General features: G+C 40.3%; 1 protein-coding gene across 1 annotated transcript; it reads left to right on the top strand.

Moving 5' to 3' along the window:
- The first annotated feature begins 4,554 nt into the window (after positions 1–4,554).
- Positions 4,555–12,039, top strand: ppp6c (protein phosphatase 6, catalytic subunit). Its single transcript, XM_062434268.1, has 7 exons — positions 4,555–4,704; positions 6,871–6,966; positions 7,324–7,389; positions 8,457–8,598; positions 8,718–8,797; positions 10,452–10,661; positions 11,393–12,039. The coding sequence occupies exons 1-7, from the start codon at positions 4,630–4,632 to the stop codon at positions 11,639–11,641; spliced, it is 918 nt and encodes a 305-aa protein (XP_062290252.1). The 5' UTR covers positions 4,555–4,629; the 3' UTR covers positions 11,642–12,039.
- The last annotated feature ends 7,642 nt before the right edge of the window (positions 12,040–19,681 follow it).

Here is a 19,681-nt window from a genome sequence, read left to right as displayed (position 1 = left end):
GATTCCTCCAGTACTTCAAACGAGCTCGTAGAGTTTATTGTGGGTATGTTTCATTCTCCCGGGTCTCATTCTTCCAGTTTCCCCCCCCCCATCCACTCACCCCATTTTCCAAGCTCTTCACCCTCTAATTTTCCTCAATAAAATGTATCATGTTCGGACAAAGGCTTCATATATTTTATTCCATAGTCTTGAAAGTTTCAATACAATATCTCCAGTTACTTTGTTGTTGTTCTGGTGGTGTGGTTGAATCATTTATAGTGTTAGAACAAAAGTTCCTCTTTGTCTTCTGGTTGAGATTGAAGTTTTGCTTCGTAAAATATCTCTGACCCTGATCTCCTCTCATGCCCGTGGAATTCTTATGAAATAGAAACAACCAAACACCTGCAGATTCCTTTCAAATCTGGATACAATTTTTTAAAAATTCAATATTTAAAAAATCACCACTGGGTTGGGGTTAGATTGTGGTTTTAACCCTAACATACTGTTCATATTCTGACTCATAATTAGTCTCTACATCAATTCATTAATACATGTTGTTAATCCCTCTGTTTGATTCATCTTAGGGAGAAAAGGACATTCACGATTACCATTTTATTGTCCAGTTGAACATTTTATAGAATATGAAAAATGTTTCAATGCTGATTTGTACATTTGCATTTATAAAAATGTGTAACATATGGACAAAAAACAAAAAAAACATGCAGTTTATTTTCATTTCTGTATACTGTGGGTCACATTAGGAAAGTCCAGCTTAAAAGAAATGTGTATATGGTGTTTTTACATCTCTCAGTATGTAAGGGTTAAAGGTATTATGTCAATAGTTGCTTCATTGACCCAGGTTACTGAAGTGACTAAACTTCCTAAATATAATTGAAATGCTATGTTTGTATTTTCTGACCATCAGAAGACTGAGGCTTCTACAGTGAGAAGATGGAAACTTGCCCATCTGTATTCAATGGATAAGCGATCTCATGCTGTTTATGCAGTCAGGGCAAGATTGTGCCGCTCCAGGGTGATGAATTGATACATTTTTATAAGGCCTGGCAGTCATTCATTACTCATGTTGGGTAACAGACTGTGGGTGTAATTATGTCTGGATGTGAATGCTGCTGAAACATGCATTAAAATTGACTGCAATATATCTATTGTAAACAATTATAAGTAGTTAAAGTAATGTTATCCTTAACCCTTACATAGTGTTCAGGATCTAATTTGACCAATTTTTTTTACATTTGAGAGAATAAGGAAAAACATGTTTCTGTGCAGCTGACACATATTTTTGTTGAGTTTGTCTTATATTTGTTAAAAGAAAATAAAACTATTAAAAAATACCGTTTATTCACATTTCATATCATCCATTGAAAGCATTATGTTGGACCGTTCTATTATATCTTGCGATTTTAAACATTTGTCTCCATCAACAAAAAGCATAGAAACTGTAGAATAAACTCTCTCTACTCCCTAAAAGCTTCATTAACAATTAATCACCAATTTATTAAATACTGATGATGTATTCATGAATGATTTGAGGTTCCAAAATGATGTATAGAGGCTAATTTGAGGGGATAGTGTGAAATGCCCAAATATGAACAGTATGTAAGGGTCAAGGGTCATAGTAAATTAGCCATGTACTTACTAGTAAGCTGCATAAAGCCTTTTTGTGTAAGAGTTCAGGTTCCCTCTGTATTCTTACTGAATCAGTGACTCTGCAGTGGTTGAACATCTGTTTTGAAGAACTAAAAAACAGAATAAAATCATTTTCTAATGTTCCTCTGATGATTTTCCAATGTAGCGGATATGAAAACTGCAGCCGAGTTCTGTGTATGGTTTGTACAAAATGCTAAGTAGCAGGATTTATCTCTCTTTTAATCCTTGATATAAATATCAGACCAGATCAGAGTTTGGATTACAGTTGTTATGAACAAGGTGACTGAGTTTAATTTCATCCAAACACAGCTGCTGTCAAGTGGGGGGTTTCCGTTTTTCTTCCGCTCAAAACTAGGGCAAGAATTCCACAGATGACTGCCACAGTACTCCAGCCAAAAAACCCCTCGCTCCTCACCTCTGCTGTGCAGGTCATTAAACCACAGCTCGTATGTGGAACAAGTGATTCGCTGTCTTCCTTTTTGAGGTTTTTCCTCTTGTGATATAGCTTTGTAGAGCAAGTTGCTCAACTGTCTTGGACATGTCTGGTTGTCTATGAGTCTAACTTTATGTTTGCATGGGGGCAGTACAGTTAGAACAGCTGCTGCAGCTGTCTGACACACATTGCGGTGCAGGTTCTTCATGTTAGACATGTTTGGATTGACAGGTATGGGAATGCCTGGTTACTACGTGCACAATCGCGACGGCTTTGTTTCATGGTAACGGACGTAATTCAACAGTCGGTGCTTCGTGAGCTGATAGCTGGACGTGTGAGGTTGGTCCTCAGACAGAGTGAGAGCACCGTCTAATAACTGGGTGGTGCTGACGTTTGATGACAGGTTCAGTTGGCACAAACTACATCTGAGCTTTACAAATGTACACACGCATGCACAAACACACACACACACACACACACACACACACACACACACACACACACACACACACACACAATTCAACACTTATTCATGAACTAGGACAACTGAACGTTGAATCACATTTATTACCGTTTTAAAAATGACAAAACAAAGAATAGATAGATAGATAGATAGATAGATAGATAGATAGATAGATAGATAGATAGATAGATAGATAGATAGATAGATAGATAGATGGATGGATGGATGGATGGATGGATGGATGGATGGATGGATGGATGGATGGATGGATGGATGGATGGATGGATGGATGGATGGATGGATGATAGATAGATAGATAGATAGATAGATAGATAGATAGATGGATGGATGGATGGATGGATGGATGGATGGATGGATGGATGGATGGATGGATGGATGGATGGATGGATGGATGGATGGATGGATGGATGGATGGATGGATGGATGGATGGATGGATGGATGGATGATAGATAGATAGATAGATAGATAGATAGATAGATAGATAGATAGATAGATAGATAGATAGATAGATAGATAGATAGATAGATAGATAGATAGATAGATAGATAGATAGATAGATAGATAGATAGATGGATTTGATTTGTGATTCAGATTATACACTATACAGTGCAACGTAACTTGGGTTATGACCCCTTACTTAATATTTATCACATTAATTTACCACAATATTTGGTCCACTACTATAATTAGTTAAGTTCTATGTTGGGGCCAGAATATTTGCAACAGAAGATTCAAGTGGACCTCAGGTGTGTACTGAAATCCCAATAGGCCTAGTTAAGATTTGATTTACATGTCTATTTCACAGATATTTCCCTAATATTTATATATAGTTTAATTAGGTTCAGACTTTGGCTAATCTTGGCCTCTGTAAAGGATATTAGCTTTGAAATGCCACCTTGGCTTAAACTTTCATGCCTGGAAGCCTTGTGTGCTTTTATTACACATACTGTCAAGAATGGTATACAAATAAAAATTGTATTTCTGGTAAAAGGAGGTCTATCTACAGTTATTTATTTAGTAATCAAAAGTCAATATATTAGATTTTTCACTTTCTTGTTTTGTTTCCTACAAATAACAAAACGGGGTTTTGGAAGTTATTGTGAGAAACAGATTTTAGCTATTAACTTCACCATGAATCATAGGTATTTAATCTGCGGCATGAAGAAGTAAACTGCTTTGCATGACACTATTCATTCACAGCTAAGAGCACATTTGAAGTCATTTCAGTCCATCCACAAAGCACTTTGACTAGTATAGTTTCAGATAACAAAAAGAGAAATTGCTGGTGTCTGTTTGGATAACAAGCATTCTAGTTTGAGTCAGTAAGGGGCACGAAACCCAAAGTCTGTTTCTAAGTATTATCTATGTTGGCCGTCAAGTGGGTCATGCAGTAAGACAACGACCCTAAACATACAAATCGCTCTACCAAATGATGGTCAGGGAAGAAGAAAGTTAATGTTTTGCAATGGCTGAGTCAAAATCCTTCCCTTTATTCTACAGAAATGCTGTGAAAGGAACTGAAGCAGGCAGTTCATGCCAAGAAGTAGGAATGGGCTAAACATTTTCAAAAATCAAATGCATGAGCAGGTGTTCATGTAAAAGTGCCATAAAAAATGGCACATTTAAATATGCATAAAACACAACACAAGTAAGAAAATGAGACAAACAGTTGTGAGAGCGTATTTGAACCAGCAGGGGGCGCCCATGCGTCATGTTGCTTTTAAATAGCTGCCCTCAGAGCGGTAGGTAGTTACCTTCGAAATAAAGGAGTTGAGACTGGTACTGGCATTTTTTTGAACATTTTCTGAAACAAGCGTTCAAATTAACATACAGTAAACATTCCTGATGATGAGTTTACTGGATTTCACTTTTGTGTTTTTCATTGCCAAAAGACCGTCTGGTCAGTAGAGACTTTTATTTTGAAGGGGATTACAGGATGTGATTGACTCTTCGCCGGAAACGGGGTTGACTGTGAAGCAGCGCTAAAGCGGAAGAAGAAGAAGAGGAACCTGCTAGCTAGCTAGCTAGCTCCTTTAGCAAATATCTGCTTGTAGCATTTTGAGAATGGCGCCTTTAGACCTGGATAAGTACGTCGAGATAGCAAGGCACTGCAAATATCTACCGGAAAATGATCTAAAGGTGAGTTCAAGTAACTGCGAGGTGTGTTAAGCTCGGTGGAAGCTAACGTTGTGACTGTAACGTACTAGGTTAAGTTTGTTCAACAAGCGTGGCTACTCATTAATTTATTTCCGTTAGTTGCATGTAGGAAGGATCCTTATAGTTATTTATTAGTTTTACCGGCGTCACAGATCACGTCAAACCGCCAAGTTAACGAACGAAACTTCTGAAGATCGTTGGACACGAAAGTGACTTAATGCTAGGAGCTAACGTTAGCAGCTAATGTTCAGAAGGATACACGACAGCGCTAACATAACAGCTATCAGCAGCTTTCATCGGCACTCTCAATCACTGCACAGTTTCTCACCCAACCCGCTTATAGTACAATTCACATCAAATATTTGTCCTTCAAATATCTATTAAAGCAATGCTTCCTAAACTGGGGGTCGAGACCCCCCCAAAGGGCCGCTGTATTAACAGAAGGGGTCGCGAGTTGATGGGACAGATTAGAGAAGAAGGAAAAACACTGCACATTCAAAATTGTCTATTTCTTTCATGTTTTATTGTAATGTTTGCTTTACTTTTGGAATTCTGTATTTTATCTCCTGCAGCCTCTAAAACAGGGGTGTCAAACATATGGCCTGCGGGCCAGAACCGACCCGCCAAGCGGTCCAGTTAGGTCCACTGGATAACTTTGCAAAGTATGAAAATTGCAGAATAGTATTTCCCGTTTTTCTACTGCGTCAAACATTTTAAAACAAGCTGGGTTCAGCCTCTTAGATGTGGTGATGTATTGCTTTTCTTTGTGGAACATGATGATATACTGAATATGTGAATATACTGAATATATGAATATATTCCAATATATATATATATATGAATTTTCTGTTAGAGCCACACTGATATATCGGTCAGCCGACATTATTGGCTGATACTTGCATATATGTTGTCCGATATGCACCGATGATTAAAAAAAAAATAAAAATAAAATATATATATATATATATAGGCAAGATTATGTATACTTGATCTTAATTCAAGTTTAATATATATGTACATTTTTTTTGCATGTGTTTTATTATTTATAAATAAATAAAGTTTATAGTTAAACTCTTAAATATCACAGCCTAATTAACATATCTTTATCAAAAGTGTTTGATAACCACATTGCATAAAATGTGTGTTTGTGTATGTGTGTGTATATATATATAGCGATAACTATCACTCTTTTATGAGAGCAACCATATGTGTGTTGAACCCAGAATCTACACAAACAAGCCTCAGAGCTCTGTGTTATTTCAACCTGCAGCTCATCTAGCAGTTAGCAGTTATTTTTAGACTTTCTGTATGACTCTGTGGTGCATTTATCTGTCACACTATAGTGCTGTTTGTTGGCTTCATGTTACTGCGACGGTATTTCTAAGGAAGTTAGTATAAACTCATTTGTTTGTGCATTCTTTTCTTAGTTGTTTTTATCTTGTTTATCTCCTAACTCCCCACTGTGAGACTCACACTAGTCTTGAGACTTAGTATTAAAATGTATACATGATCTTTGTAGCACTTTGACTACATGCTGGCACATTTTCCTGAGCTAACACTTGGTTGTCTGATCAGCTTTCCTGAACTCTCAACTGATTATTTTCATTATTGATTTATTTCTCTATTAGTCCTTAGTCTATAAGCTGTTAGAAAAAGGTAAAAAATGTCAATTATTATATTTTCAATTACGACTTTGGCTCCCAGAGATTATGAAAAGAAGATCATTAAGATAAAATGATTATTGTGTCACTCTTGTTTGCTATAATGCTCTGGTTTAGTCTTCATTCATAAAACAAGGAGGTGTTGTAGTACTGATGTAAGAACAGTTTAGGATGAGGGACAGAGGACATTTGTCTTACTGTCTCAGTAATTAGCATTTCCTGCTTTTCTTCACCATATACGACCGTAAACTGAATGTCTTTGAGTTTGAGATCAGATAAAACAAGGAATTTTAAGACTTGGGTTGTGGAAGATTATTCTGGGTATTTTTCACAATGTCTTGACAGTTTTCATTATGATGAAAAAGAATGAAAAGCTATTCCTGATGGGATTCTCATTACAGAGTACAACAGTTGATGAGTTAGCGTGATGCTGCGATGATGATGATGAGTAACCTTTGTCATGTTTTGTTTGTGTTTTTTTTTTTAGAGATTATGTGATTACGTGTGTGATTTACTGCTGGAGGAGTCGAACGTTCAGCCAGTCACTACTCCAGTTACTGTGTGTGGAGACATCCATGGTCAGGTGAGTTTATGTCCTGTCTTCTCTACTTTGAACCTCAATGACTCACTGAGGATTCTTTTTTATGATTTGATTTTGCAGGTTTATTGTTGTTTTCAATGGCTAATGTACTACATGACCAATGGACAACAATTGTATAATATATATACAATGATTTTGATGAATGAGCTTTTTACCTTTAAAAAAAAAAAAAAAAAAGTTGTTAAACCTTATATGATATCAAACACAGTCCATGTAAACCATAAAAAGAGTGAGTTTATTATTACATGGTTAATACTGTGGCACTTGATCATAATCTGTTTTCTATGTCAAACAACAATGTATGGATAATAACTGAGTTGTCTTTACTGTTGTGTCTAGTTTTATGATCTGTGCGAGCTCTTCAGAACTGGAGGCCAAGTCCCAGACACAAATTACATTTTCATGGTAAGTTAATTCTCTTCTACTTTCTGTTCATTCTAGTATTGTACAGTGTATCCTGAGTTAACCTGTGTTTTGTATTACTTATTTGAGTCTGACAGTGTTATAGGACAGCAAAACTCAATCAGAAGATTACTCTTCTAATAATCAATTGTTGATCATTTCATTATGGAGAAAGAATTCACCAGACTAACAGTTACAAAATAAAGTGTCCACTTCTTTTGACCCTGAGACATTATTATTGATCCCAAATAAATTGTCAGTCTATTCGCATGTTTCCCATCCTATATCCCTGAAACTAACTTAGTTATACGGGTCAATGAGGGTTTTTTGTGGTTTATTCAAATTTAAAGGGGTTAAAATGTGAAAATAAACATATGAATAACAGCATAAAATGTTCTGCTTTTAATCCATTTAGAGAGAATATATTAAAGGATTATGGCAAAAATGTCTAAGTAGTGTAACCATAAAAACTTTGTACCAAATCATTCAACTTGCTTAAAAACAGTAAATTCTCAATAAAACACCATATCAACTAGTTTGGCATGATCTTACATTATAACTTTTATATTAAATAAAGGTAATGGAATACAATTGTTCTAAATATTACATTTCATCTGGTAACCATGGAGATCAGGAAACATTTACATGTTTTAAATGAAGTAATTATTAGTATAAGTCCACTTAAATACACTGTAGGTGATAAAATATGTAATATTTATCATTCTTTTGTGGTTACACCATTTGACATTTTCAGGAGCATTCAGTCTTACTTTTGGTAAAAAAATGGTGCAAATGTCATTTCAAATGATATAAAAGCAACAAAAATACTAAATGTATATTTTAACAAACCTGATGCTGCTTTTACAACTAGTTTTAACTGATTTTTTAATTTCCGATCTGGCCGACCCTCACTTGTCACTGAGCTATATATTTGTGTGTACCCATAATATGTATTCACACAAAGAAAGATGTGTTAATGTGTTGCTGGTTGCTTTAATGTGTCAGATCATTTAAAACGGCTGTAGGGAGTCATCTTTGTGTTCTCTAATGTCTTCTTTTCCTTCCTTCAGGGAGATTTTGTAGACCGAGGATATTATAGCTTGGAGACATTTACACACCTGCTAGCTTTAAAAGCAAAGTGGCCGGACCGTATCACACTCCTACGAGGAAACCACGAGAGCAGACAGATAACACAAGTGTACGGCTTTTACGGTAGGTGACTCGTTACCTCGCCGTTAGTCACTGCCTCTGTATGCAGATGTGTGTTTCACTTTTCATATTTCACCAGCTTAATCAAACCACATCGCCATGTATGTTCTGCTTGTTTTTAGATGAGTGCCAAACAAAATATGGGAACGCAAATGCCTGGCGGTATTGCACAAAAGTGTTTGACATGCTAACTGTGGCAGCTGTAAGTTCATTTCTGGTTCTTTTCACATTGATAACATGGTAACATTCACCTAGTGGGCCTTTTTTATTGTCACATAATGTTATTCTTTGATTGTAAGTAAACATGGATACATTTTTCACTTATTGCAGTATATCAGATGTTTTAACTCTGTCCTGAAGACTCCTGAATAAGGAACACATTTGGTAAAAATAGTCACTTAACCAACATTAATTTGAGATACAGTAGATCTGTGATAGGTCAATATCAGCCAACCAATATATCAGTCAGTGATGGAGGACTAAATCCACAGTCCTCCTTCTGTGTAAACATGTATTTAAAAGTTGATGTGAAGCTAATATGAAGCTTCAGCGTCCACATGAGTCAAATCTTCATCTTCTATGTTTCAACATTACAGTGTTTTTAGTACCAAAGTTCCTCTTCTTGTTACTATACTTCCACCACAGCTCAACAGGGAAACACTAAGAGGGAATTTGATGGTAAAAAGACTGTAAATGTGTCAGATATCACTTGATATGACTAACTCACACTGATGAAGCTGAATAGAAGCTGATCATCTACTTTTAAATGACTGTGTGGACACACTGTGGATTTAGTCCTCCATCACTTCCATTGAAAGCACATTTGAAGGAGATCTGTTAATAGTCAGTATGAACAGGAGGAATGATTACAGAGAGGAAAACCTCTTTATTGTTCATATGGACACATGACTGATGGTTTAAGACACACTTGGAAAAACTATCAACCTGTCGTTTTATCTCATATAAACACATTTGCTTACTCTGTAGACATTCTCAGTATCATCTACATCTGTTAGAAAAAGAGTTTCAGCTGTGCTTTGAGCTAAATGCTAACATCTGCATTTTAGCATGCTTACAGTTTTAACGCCAGTATGTTTAGCAGGTATTATTTTTAGTAGTATCTTAGTTTAACATGCTAACATTTGCTAATTAACACTAAACACAAAGTAGAGCTGGTGGGAATGTCATTAGTTTTGAAGGTATTTCACTTGGACAAACAGGAATTTTGACCCAAATGAAAGGTGGAACAACATTTTTAAAATGCATCTTACGGGGACATAAATGCTTCAACCAAATTTCATGGCGACCCATCCAATAGTTGCAAAATCAGACAAAGAGTGTACAATATTCATTGGACCAGGCTGCTATCATGACTGACACACAGTTTATGATGGTAGTAGCAGAAGTCATTCAAAAGGGAATCTGTATTAGATTTAAAGTGATAAAACAATGGATGATAGTTAGTCTGTATTCTCAAACTCACTATTCACTATTAGTAGTATTCACTACTGTAATATGAACAGTTGGCCCTCTGCCATGCTGCATTCACTGATCTCTCTAAGTAATGTACAGTATGTAGTAATAAAGTATGCACCCTCACATGAGCAGATATCAACAGAATCATTTCATTTACCCAGTTTATCATCTGACTGCCTTATTTTAACTATAATTTGAATAATAAAATGGGAATATCAGTTAAGATCAGATGAGTACTAGTAAAAGACAACTGCAAGTCGCAGTCTCAAATCGATGTCCCTGAACAACCCCCCAAACAAACACACACATACACACCTTTCCAATGTCTTGGGGACTCAGGCATATTTTCACAACTACCATCTTTGATTTTGAATTTCCAGTTGATAGACGAGCAGGTCCTGTGTGTTCACGGCGGTCTTTCACCCGACATCAAGACTTTGGACCAAATCCGCACCATCGAACGCAACCAAGAGATTCCCCACAAGGGGGCTTTCTGCGACCTGGTGTGGTCAGATCCTGAGGACGTGGACACCTGGGCCATCAGTCCACGAGGTGCAGGCTGGCTGTTTGGCTCCAAGGTGACTAATGAGGTGAGTCATGTTTATTTTTTGATTTTCAATGAATCCGCTTATTGTGTTCTTGATTAATGGATTTAGTCGTGTGTTCATTAAAATATCTGCGAGTTGTGAAGTATCCAGAACTCATGTGTCTAAAATCATTTCCTTATTCACTCATTCACTGCTCCCTATATAATAATTACTCAATAGTTCATTCAATAGCGAGCAGCAAGATTTCAGACACTAACTAATGGTCATCTTTTTGTGTCGTCACCATCAGCTGTACAGTCACGTGATTCTAGTTTCCACATCTTTAAAACGTGGAGCATTGCTTTGTAGGATTGTTTGTAAGTTGATATATTTGAACGAAAGTCCAACCGATACTGGATTTTTGGGGCAGTTCAGTTTGTTATTTATCATTATTATGGTTATATTCTGATTATCTTACACAACCAACCAATCAACTTATTAATGAAATTAAAAAATAATCAGCAGTTGGAACTATAATGACACTAATCATAATTTACAGTCCTTTTATAAATGACTTCAAAATGAGCTCCATTTAACCCTCTACAACAGTAACATCCTGATTTTGCATCATTACATGTCAGCATTGATATGAATTTGTCCTTAAATTAGTATCAAAAAGTTCTTAAATTCCTTTTTAAAAATGGTTGCAGATCAAACAAATCATCACAGCTGTATTGTCAGCATTAAAATGTCAAATGAATGCTCATGCCGCCCCATTTTTTTTTCTTTTTTAGTTTGTTCACATCAACAACCTGAAGCTCATCTGCCGCGCTCACCAGCTGGTGCACGAAGGCTACAAGTTCATGTTCGACGAGAAGCTGGTGACGGTGTGGTCGGCGCCCAACTACTGCTACCGCTGCGGGAACATCGCCTCCATCATGGTCTTCAAGGACGTGAACAGACGAGAGCCCAAGCTGTTCCGCGCCGTGCCCGACTCAGAGCGCGTCATACCTCCCCGAACAACCACCCCCTACTTCCTCTAATGACAAGAGCCTCTAACTCTCTCTCCCTCTCTCTCTCTCTCTCTCTCTCTCTCTCTCTCTCTATTTTCTTCTATCTTTTGTCAAACTTATTTATATGCAACATCTTTTCAGAGTCACAGGTGTAAGATCCCTCTCAGGTCTGCAGCATCTTGAGGGTTTCTTCCAAAGCTTCTTGTCTGTTTGCCACCCTCACTTTGTTCTGTTGTAACAAAAAGATCTTCTTCTACTCCCCCCCGATGAGGAAATCATTTCTTCATATTTTAAATGATAAGGAAAATGTTCAATTTTGATGTCAGGCATAAGTGAAGCATATTAAACCTTTAAAAGTGGGTGCTAATTGCCAATAATCCATGTTCAAATAAAGCGATATCAATTTTTCTCTCTTTTAAGCCTCAGTATGCCAGTTTGGTCTTGTTGCCTTTTTCCAGAGACTAGTTTGCTTCTTCTCAGTGTGACAGTTTGTTAAAGTAGGAGGTAAATTGAGCTGTAAGTTACACCTCACATCCATTGTATGAAGAGTATTAGCTTCTGAGCTCACCCCACAGTGTCCTGTCTTAAATGCTGCTTTCATTTTTTTAAGTCTTTTTCTAATTTATTGTTTTTAAATAAGAAGCTTTACATCCTGTTAGCTCATGGCAAGTTAGTTTTTATTTATATATCAAATCATAACAGAAGTTATCTCAGGGCACTTTTCACATCTAGACTGTAGTCTTGAACTCTTGAGAGCCCAACGTTGCCCACATGAGTAGAACTTTCCCTTTAATGGGATGAAACCTCAAGCAGAACCGAGCTCTAGGTGAGCGACTGCCTGACAGGTTGGGTTGAGAGAGAAAGAGGAGAGAGTGTTAAGGGAGCTAGCAGGAGGAAAGACAGCATATAACAATGCAAGGTCCATATAGACCTGTATAGTAATAATAATAATACGACTAATAATGATAGTAGCAGTGGGTGTTGAGCAGGATCATGGGGACTTGCAGTCATTGCTCCAGAGGCCCCTGGCTACTGAAGCTCATGTCCCCCAAACAACTTTTATTTTACTCTGATTACATAATGCTGCTGTCAGGTGGAAACCTTGTTACTCCATATTTAGTAATGGACATACTAGGTTTGGGACAGTGACCGTTATTATCAACATCAGGAGAATGGGTGGAGTTCTGTGTTGTTTTGCTGTAGAGCCAGACAAAAAGAAAAAAAAAGCGCACACACTTATTTCTTCCATCATTAAGGGCCCCTATTTATGCCCTAGGGATTGCCAGTGTGGTAGATCCGACCATGTCCAGATGCAGACAGCAACAGTAGGAGAGAGATGACACGGCACAAAACTACAAGAGAGATGATGTGGAGTTAGTAACATGAATGAATGCAGATGTAGAGGAGGAGGAGCTAAGTGCATCATGGGAAGTCCCCCAGCAGTCTAGACCTACAACACCATAACTAGGGTCCGGTCCAAGACAAGTCTGGGACAGTTTTAACTATAAGCTTTATCAAAAAGGAACATTTTAAGCCTACTCTTAAACATAGAGAGGGTGTGTCCCCCCCCCCTCCAGACCCAAACTGGAAGATGGTTCCAAAGGACAGGAGCCTTACCACAAGTAAGCCTGCATCCTGGGAGCGCAGTGTCTGTATGATATGATGGTGCCTGACCGTTAAGGGTGAGGATTCTGGTTTTAACGGAGCCAGTGCAGAGGACTTTAAATGGAAGCACACACACTCTGTATTTTTTTTTTTTAATGACAAACATCCACTTAAGTGTCTTAAATTGGTGATGAATTTTGCATTTTTTTTTCTCTCTCTCTAATTTGATAGATTGATGACTTGTTGCTGATCAACATGGAATAAGTTTTTAAAAGCAATATGAGTTCAATAAAAACAACAAATCTCATTAAAAGTGCTTTTTCATGAATAGCTCAGTAATTGTGTGAAGCAGAGAACGTTGCTATCTGTCATTGTTCCCCTGTTTTGTAATTTGAATAAAACATTCATTAAGTCTGTGGACTTATTGTTGTTGATTTATTGTCGTAATTGTGCATGTTGTATTTTGTGGCTCTATTTTTTTAAATTTTTTTTAAAGCAAGAGAGACAGACACTTATAATTACACTTAAAAGGAATCACATGACATTTGGTATTAGACGAATGCTGCAGAAGGTATAGGGTACAGGCCTATTTTAAGATTCTTTTTTATAAAACAAGAAGTAACACTGCAGGATTTTCCTATAAAAACCCAACTCATACAAAAGTAATCTCTATCAATCATCTGCCCATTTCAAATAGGCACGTTTGAACATGTAGCACTGTTTTCCAAAGCCCTATGTGCACTACTGAAGCAGCAGCGCCCCCTGTTGGTGACAGCTGAATAGAAAAAGCTTACTGCACCTGGTATTCCGCCAAGTCCCTGAACTCCTGTCAGCCGACCAATGGTTGAGCAATGTTGAGCAGAGTTGAGCAGCGATCAGCCAATGGTTGAGCAATGTTGAGCAGCGCTCAGCGCTCAACAGACCAATCATTGAGCGAGGATCGGAATACGTCAGCTAATGCATTCACCACTCATAATTATTCACGATCAGGTGCGCCGCCCGCCATTGCCACTACTGTCAACGAGGATTCACTCAGGTAAATTGTATTCTCTTCATCCTTTGCTAGTTAATAATTAGACATTTTTTTAAGGTATGTATTAAGCTATATCGATTTTGTAGAAAGAGAAATGATTCTGTGTCATAACATGGTCGTTGTGTATAAAAGGTATAAAGACGTTGAAGGTATGTTTTTAGCTGCTGGGTAGACTTTAGTCAACCTAACGCCGTTTTGTCTGTGAGCAACGTGGCAATCTAAGCTTTCCAACGGTGTATGGCATGACTATATTCACCCAAGGGTCGTTGAAATAATAAGCTGATTAATTCTGTAACGATAGCTTGCCGGTAAGCTAGGCGCGGCTAGCTAGCTAATGCGGTCACAAGACTGTTTACAAACTTGACGCTGACAATATATCATATGTGTTACAGGAGACTGCTATGGTGATGGAGTCCATCCTTGCCGAGTTCCGGTGACCAGCTGGCCTTGACATTGATGGGATGCACCTCTTCAAGTCGCCCGAGGCAGTCGACGCACACTGGTGCCTGTCGTGGCGGCAATACCCGAACCCGCTGGTGGACACCGGCGGTGAGGGATGCCGTCAAGCTGAAGAAGGAGTCCTATAGGGCCTTTTTGGCCTGTGGGACTCCGGAGGCAGCAGACAGGTACCGGCAGGCCAGGGGGGGGACGGCTGCGGCGGTCGCAGAGGCAAAAACCGGGACATGGGAGGAGTTCGGTGAGGCCATGGAGAAGGACTTCCAGACGGCTTCGAAGAGGTTCTGGACCACCATCCGGTGTCTCAGGAGGGGGAAGCAGTGCACCGTCAATACTGTGTATGGGGGGGGGCGGTGCCCTGCTGACCTCAACTCGGGACATCGTGGATCGGTAGAAGGAATACTTCGAAGACCTCCTCAATCCCACCGACACGCCTTCAGGTAAGGAAGCAGGGCCTGGGGACCCGGGTGTGGGCTCTCCTATCTCTGGGGCTGAGGTCGCTGAGGTGGTCAAGAAGCTCCTCGGTGGCAAGGCCCCGGGGGTGGATGAGATCCGCCCGGAGTTCCTCAAGGCCCTGGATGTTGTGGGGCTATCATGGTTGACACGACTCTGCAACATCGCGTGGACATCGGGGGCAGTGCCTCTGGATTGGCAAACTGGGGTGGTGGTCCCTCTTTTTAAGAAGGGGGACCAGAGGGTGTGTTCCAACTATAGGGGGATCACACTCTTCAGCCTCCCTGGTAAGGTCTATTCGGGGGTACTGGAGAGGAGGGTCCATCGGATAGTCGAACCTCGGATTCAGGAGGAGCAATGTGGTTTTCGTCCGGGTCGTGGAACTGTGGACCAGCTTACAGGCCGTCCGTTCCCTGTGTCAGAGCTTGGTCCTCATTGCTGGTAGTAAGTCGGACTCGTTTCCGGTGGGGGTTGGACTCCGCCAGGGCTGCCCTTTGTCACCGATCCTGTTCATAATTTTTATGGACAGGATTTTTCTAGGCGCAGCCAGGGCGTTGAGGGGTTCCGGTTTGGTGACCTCAGGATTGGGTCACTGCTTTTTGCAGATGATGTGGTCCTGTTGGCTTCATCAGACCGTGACCTCCAACTCTCACTGGATCGGTTCGCTGCCGGGATGAGAATCAGCACCTCCAAATCCAAGTCCATGGTCCTCAGCCGGAAAAGGGTGGAGTGCACCCTCCGGGTCGGGGATGAGATCCTGCCCCAAGTGGAGGAGTTGAAGTACCTCGGGATCTTGTTCACGAGTGAGGGAAGGATGGAGCGGGAGATCGACAGGCGGATCGGTGCGGCATCTGCAGTAATGCGGACTCTGCACAGATCCATCGTGGTGAATTTACCAGTCGATCTTCGTTCCTACATTCACCTATGGTCATGAGCTTTGGGTAGTGACCGAAAGAACGAGATCGTCGGTACAAGCGGCCAAAATGAGCTTCCTCTGTAGGGTGGCTGGGCTCTCCCTTAGAGATAGGGTGAGAAGCTCGGTCATCCGGGAGGAGCTCGGAGTAGACCCGCTGCTCCTCCGCGTTGAGAGGAGCCAGATGAGGTGGCTCGGGCATCTAGTTAGGCTGCTGCCCCCGCGACCCGACCCCGGATAAGCGGAAAGAAGATGGATGGATGGATGTTCATACGGTATAATTTAAAAAGAAAAGTGTCAATGATCGCTTCAATGATACATTTTATTTCACAGCTTCAGTCATCACTTGTAAGCATTGTACACAATAACAGTCAAATGGAAATGTGTGTTTCAGGTATACTTGGTGTCCTTTGCCGTGCAGTGGAACCACCGCATGGCATCGCTCCGTGTCGCTGGTGGTCATGGCCGGCAGACGTCCTGCTTGGACCCGCGGCAGATCCAGCGTGTCAACCAGCAGGCCGAGGTTCTTTTTGGCAAGGAGCACGTCCTGGAGGCCAACTTTGCTGCACCGATGCCAGTCCCCGAAATGTACAAGCACCCCGACGAGGAGGAGCTCCTTGGTGTGGAGTACGCCATGTGCCAGTCCACCAGCTTCACTGCCAGGGACTACTACGTGCAGAAAGGTACAGTAGTTAAAGCACACACTAAAACAACGATGACAAACCTGGTGCAAAAAAAAACTATTGTTGTGTAGACATGTTTGTGATTAGTACAATTATATATTTACAGTTGAGGGAGAGCAGTCGCGTTAGGAGGAGGAGGAGGAGAAGAAGGAGGAGGAGTCGTCGACGTCGACTGAGCAGGACAACGATGACGAGACGGCGGATGAGGGTCTCGGCATGTCTTCCGATGCAGAAGAGGACCCGATAGACCGCGTCGTTGAGAAACACGTCGTCCTTACTCAAGCAGAACAGGCGGAAGAGGAGGACAGTCCTGCCCTGTAAGACGTGTTCATGTCCCACCTTCACCTGCATCTGCCAGGTATATAGGAAGTGGAGGCACTGGCCCTTGTTTGAAGGGACAGTACAAGAGGATCGCTGACCGTGTCCGAGACGACCCCATCCTCGGCGGTCTAGCCATTCCACTGCCCAACATTAACGCCAAGGAGAAGAAGGCCAACTACGGGGCGACAGTACTACCGAAGGTGACTCCTCACCTGAAAGTGCTGTGGGACGCACCGTTCCCGGAGGCTCCTGCGCTGCTAACATTCCTCCCTCCGCCAGACCGGCCTCAGGTCCAGTACCAGCACATCCATCACGAGGCTGGAAAGAGACGTGGTGAGAAGCGCAGGTAAGTTATCATAAGCACTTTGTTTCACCTGTTGGCTGTGGAAAGCAAATAGCACACACGTCATATCAATACTGATCACATGTGTATTTTATATTTCCAGATTATTTGTTGATGAGCCAGACTGTGACTCCAGCGAACCAGCCCGTTCAGCCCACTGCGTTGTCGTCCTCCACCCGGGCGAAGCCTGCTGCGCTCACCCCCATTCTGCCGAGGCCTCCTGCGCCCAGCCGAGGCCTCCTGCTGCGTCCACCTATGGCCCACCCCCTGTGTCTGCAGCACCCATACTGCTGGTCCTCCCCGCACAGCCACAGGCCCCCTCCATCCTGTTTCGTGGGCCATCCTGCAGCCAATGCTTTGTCCCTCCTGCACCAACAGTGAAGGCATTCATGCCTAACAAGTCCTCACGGCCATGTGGGGCTTGCCACGTGCCAAACTGTGGTGGACAGCGGAAGAGGTACACCCCTTCCAAGGACAAAGTGGCTGGAAGCATGCAGAAAATATTTTCCTACTGTCCATCCACTGGGAAGTCTACCACCTCTGGCTTCGACAATTTGGTGTATGACAACTTTGAACACTTTAAGAGTGTCGTGGATGCAGAGTTGGAAAGTGTGTGTGTGTGTGTGTGTGTGTGTGTGTGTGTGTGTGTGTGTGTGTGTGTGTGTGTGTGTGTGTGTGTGTGTGTGTGTGTGTCCTCTGTGATACCACTGTTCCTGTGCCATCTGTACAAGAGAGAAAGAGGCTTCTTTGTGTGTTTTAAAGTGCTTCAGCAAGCACGATCTATTTATTTATATAGTTCAAAAAATGCACTTTACAGTTTTACTTAAAGTTCTTTTGTTTGTTTTTTATTTATTATTTATATTGCTATCAAAATGCACTTTGTAGTATCTGTTCTGGTCTATGTTCAATATCAAGGCCAATCTTTTTAACCTTAATCAGTTCCAATCTAACCCAATCAGTTAACATACCCTTTAGTGGTTGTTCATGTTCAGATAATCTGTGTTTTTGTCTTTGTGATGTTTGTATTTATTTGTCTGCTTCATGTTTAACAAAAGTTTGCTAAAGAAAACACAAAAAAACACAACAGAGAGGAACGGCTGGAGCCTTTATTTGTTGATTTGGATAATCATGTTCATTATTGCACTTTAGCCTGTACAAGGCAATTGTTAATTTGTATCTTAAGTACAAGTGTGTGTTTTTTAATTGTTGAGTGTTTTTTATTATTATTAATGTTATTTATATGTGCCTGTCCTTGTGATGTGTGTATGTCTGTCAGCTCCATGTTTAACTAAATGTTTGCAGATGGTAGTAAATGTTTGTCTCTCGTCTTATCTCGTGTTCTCGCTCGTAGATCTGCACCATCAACACTTTCTCAAACTATTTGGAAGGGCATAACTACCTCTCTGTCCCGTTTCATGCGCTGCTTAATAGTAAACTGCACTACTGGAAATTATCTTTTAAAATATAACTTAATACATTTTCTATGTAGCCCTAATTAAGAAAAACACACGTATAGACTAATTTAGTTTATAGAATGTTTTACTTCGGTATGAGACTATTTTGTTACTTAAAAAACAAAACAATAATTATAATATAGAGCAGGGGTGTCACACTCATTTTATTTCAAGGGTCACATACAGCCCAATTTGATCTCAAGTGTGCCGGAAAAGTAAAACCATTGCATAATAACCTATAAATAATATATAATATACATATTATAGCTTTACTATAATAAACCATCTCTTTACTGTGAAAAATGAGTGCAATTTCAACAATGATAGGTCAGATTATATTGCACAGAAGCTGCTGATTGACAACATTTTGTACAATGAATGTTTAAAATAGGAATGGTTTAAATATGACCACAATATGTATGTATTGTATTCTTGTATATCTTTTAATATTATGTATTCTTGTCAGGAAGGAAAAACCTCTGAAGCAGCAGAAAATTGGAATTACTTCTCTGCAATTTTTTTTTCTCTTGGGCCAGATTACCGCAGTGCCAGACTGGACCCCTTGGCGGCCGGTTCTGGCCCACGAGCCATACGTTTGACATCCCTAGTATAAACTGAAGCAGCAAAATCGTGGATAAATTAAACTATTTCAGGCGTCACGAAAGTAAGCAAAGTCACAGAATAGTCATGTTAATCAATTGAATGTTGTTAATAGTAATGTTGTGATCCCCACTCCAACCAGACGGTGGCGTCGTTGTAGCGTACAGCTGTTTCCCGCCATTAAACAACAAGAGAAGAAAAAGAAGCAG

This window comes from Scomber scombrus, chromosome 15 (assembly GCF_963691925.1).
Source record: "Scomber scombrus chromosome 15, fScoSco1.1, whole genome shotgun sequence".
Lineage (NCBI taxonomy): Eukaryota > Metazoa > Chordata > Actinopteri > Scombriformes > Scombridae > Scomber > Scomber scombrus.
Note: the sequence above shows the minus strand (reverse complement) of the source record. Positions and strands in the feature narration are given on the sequence as shown.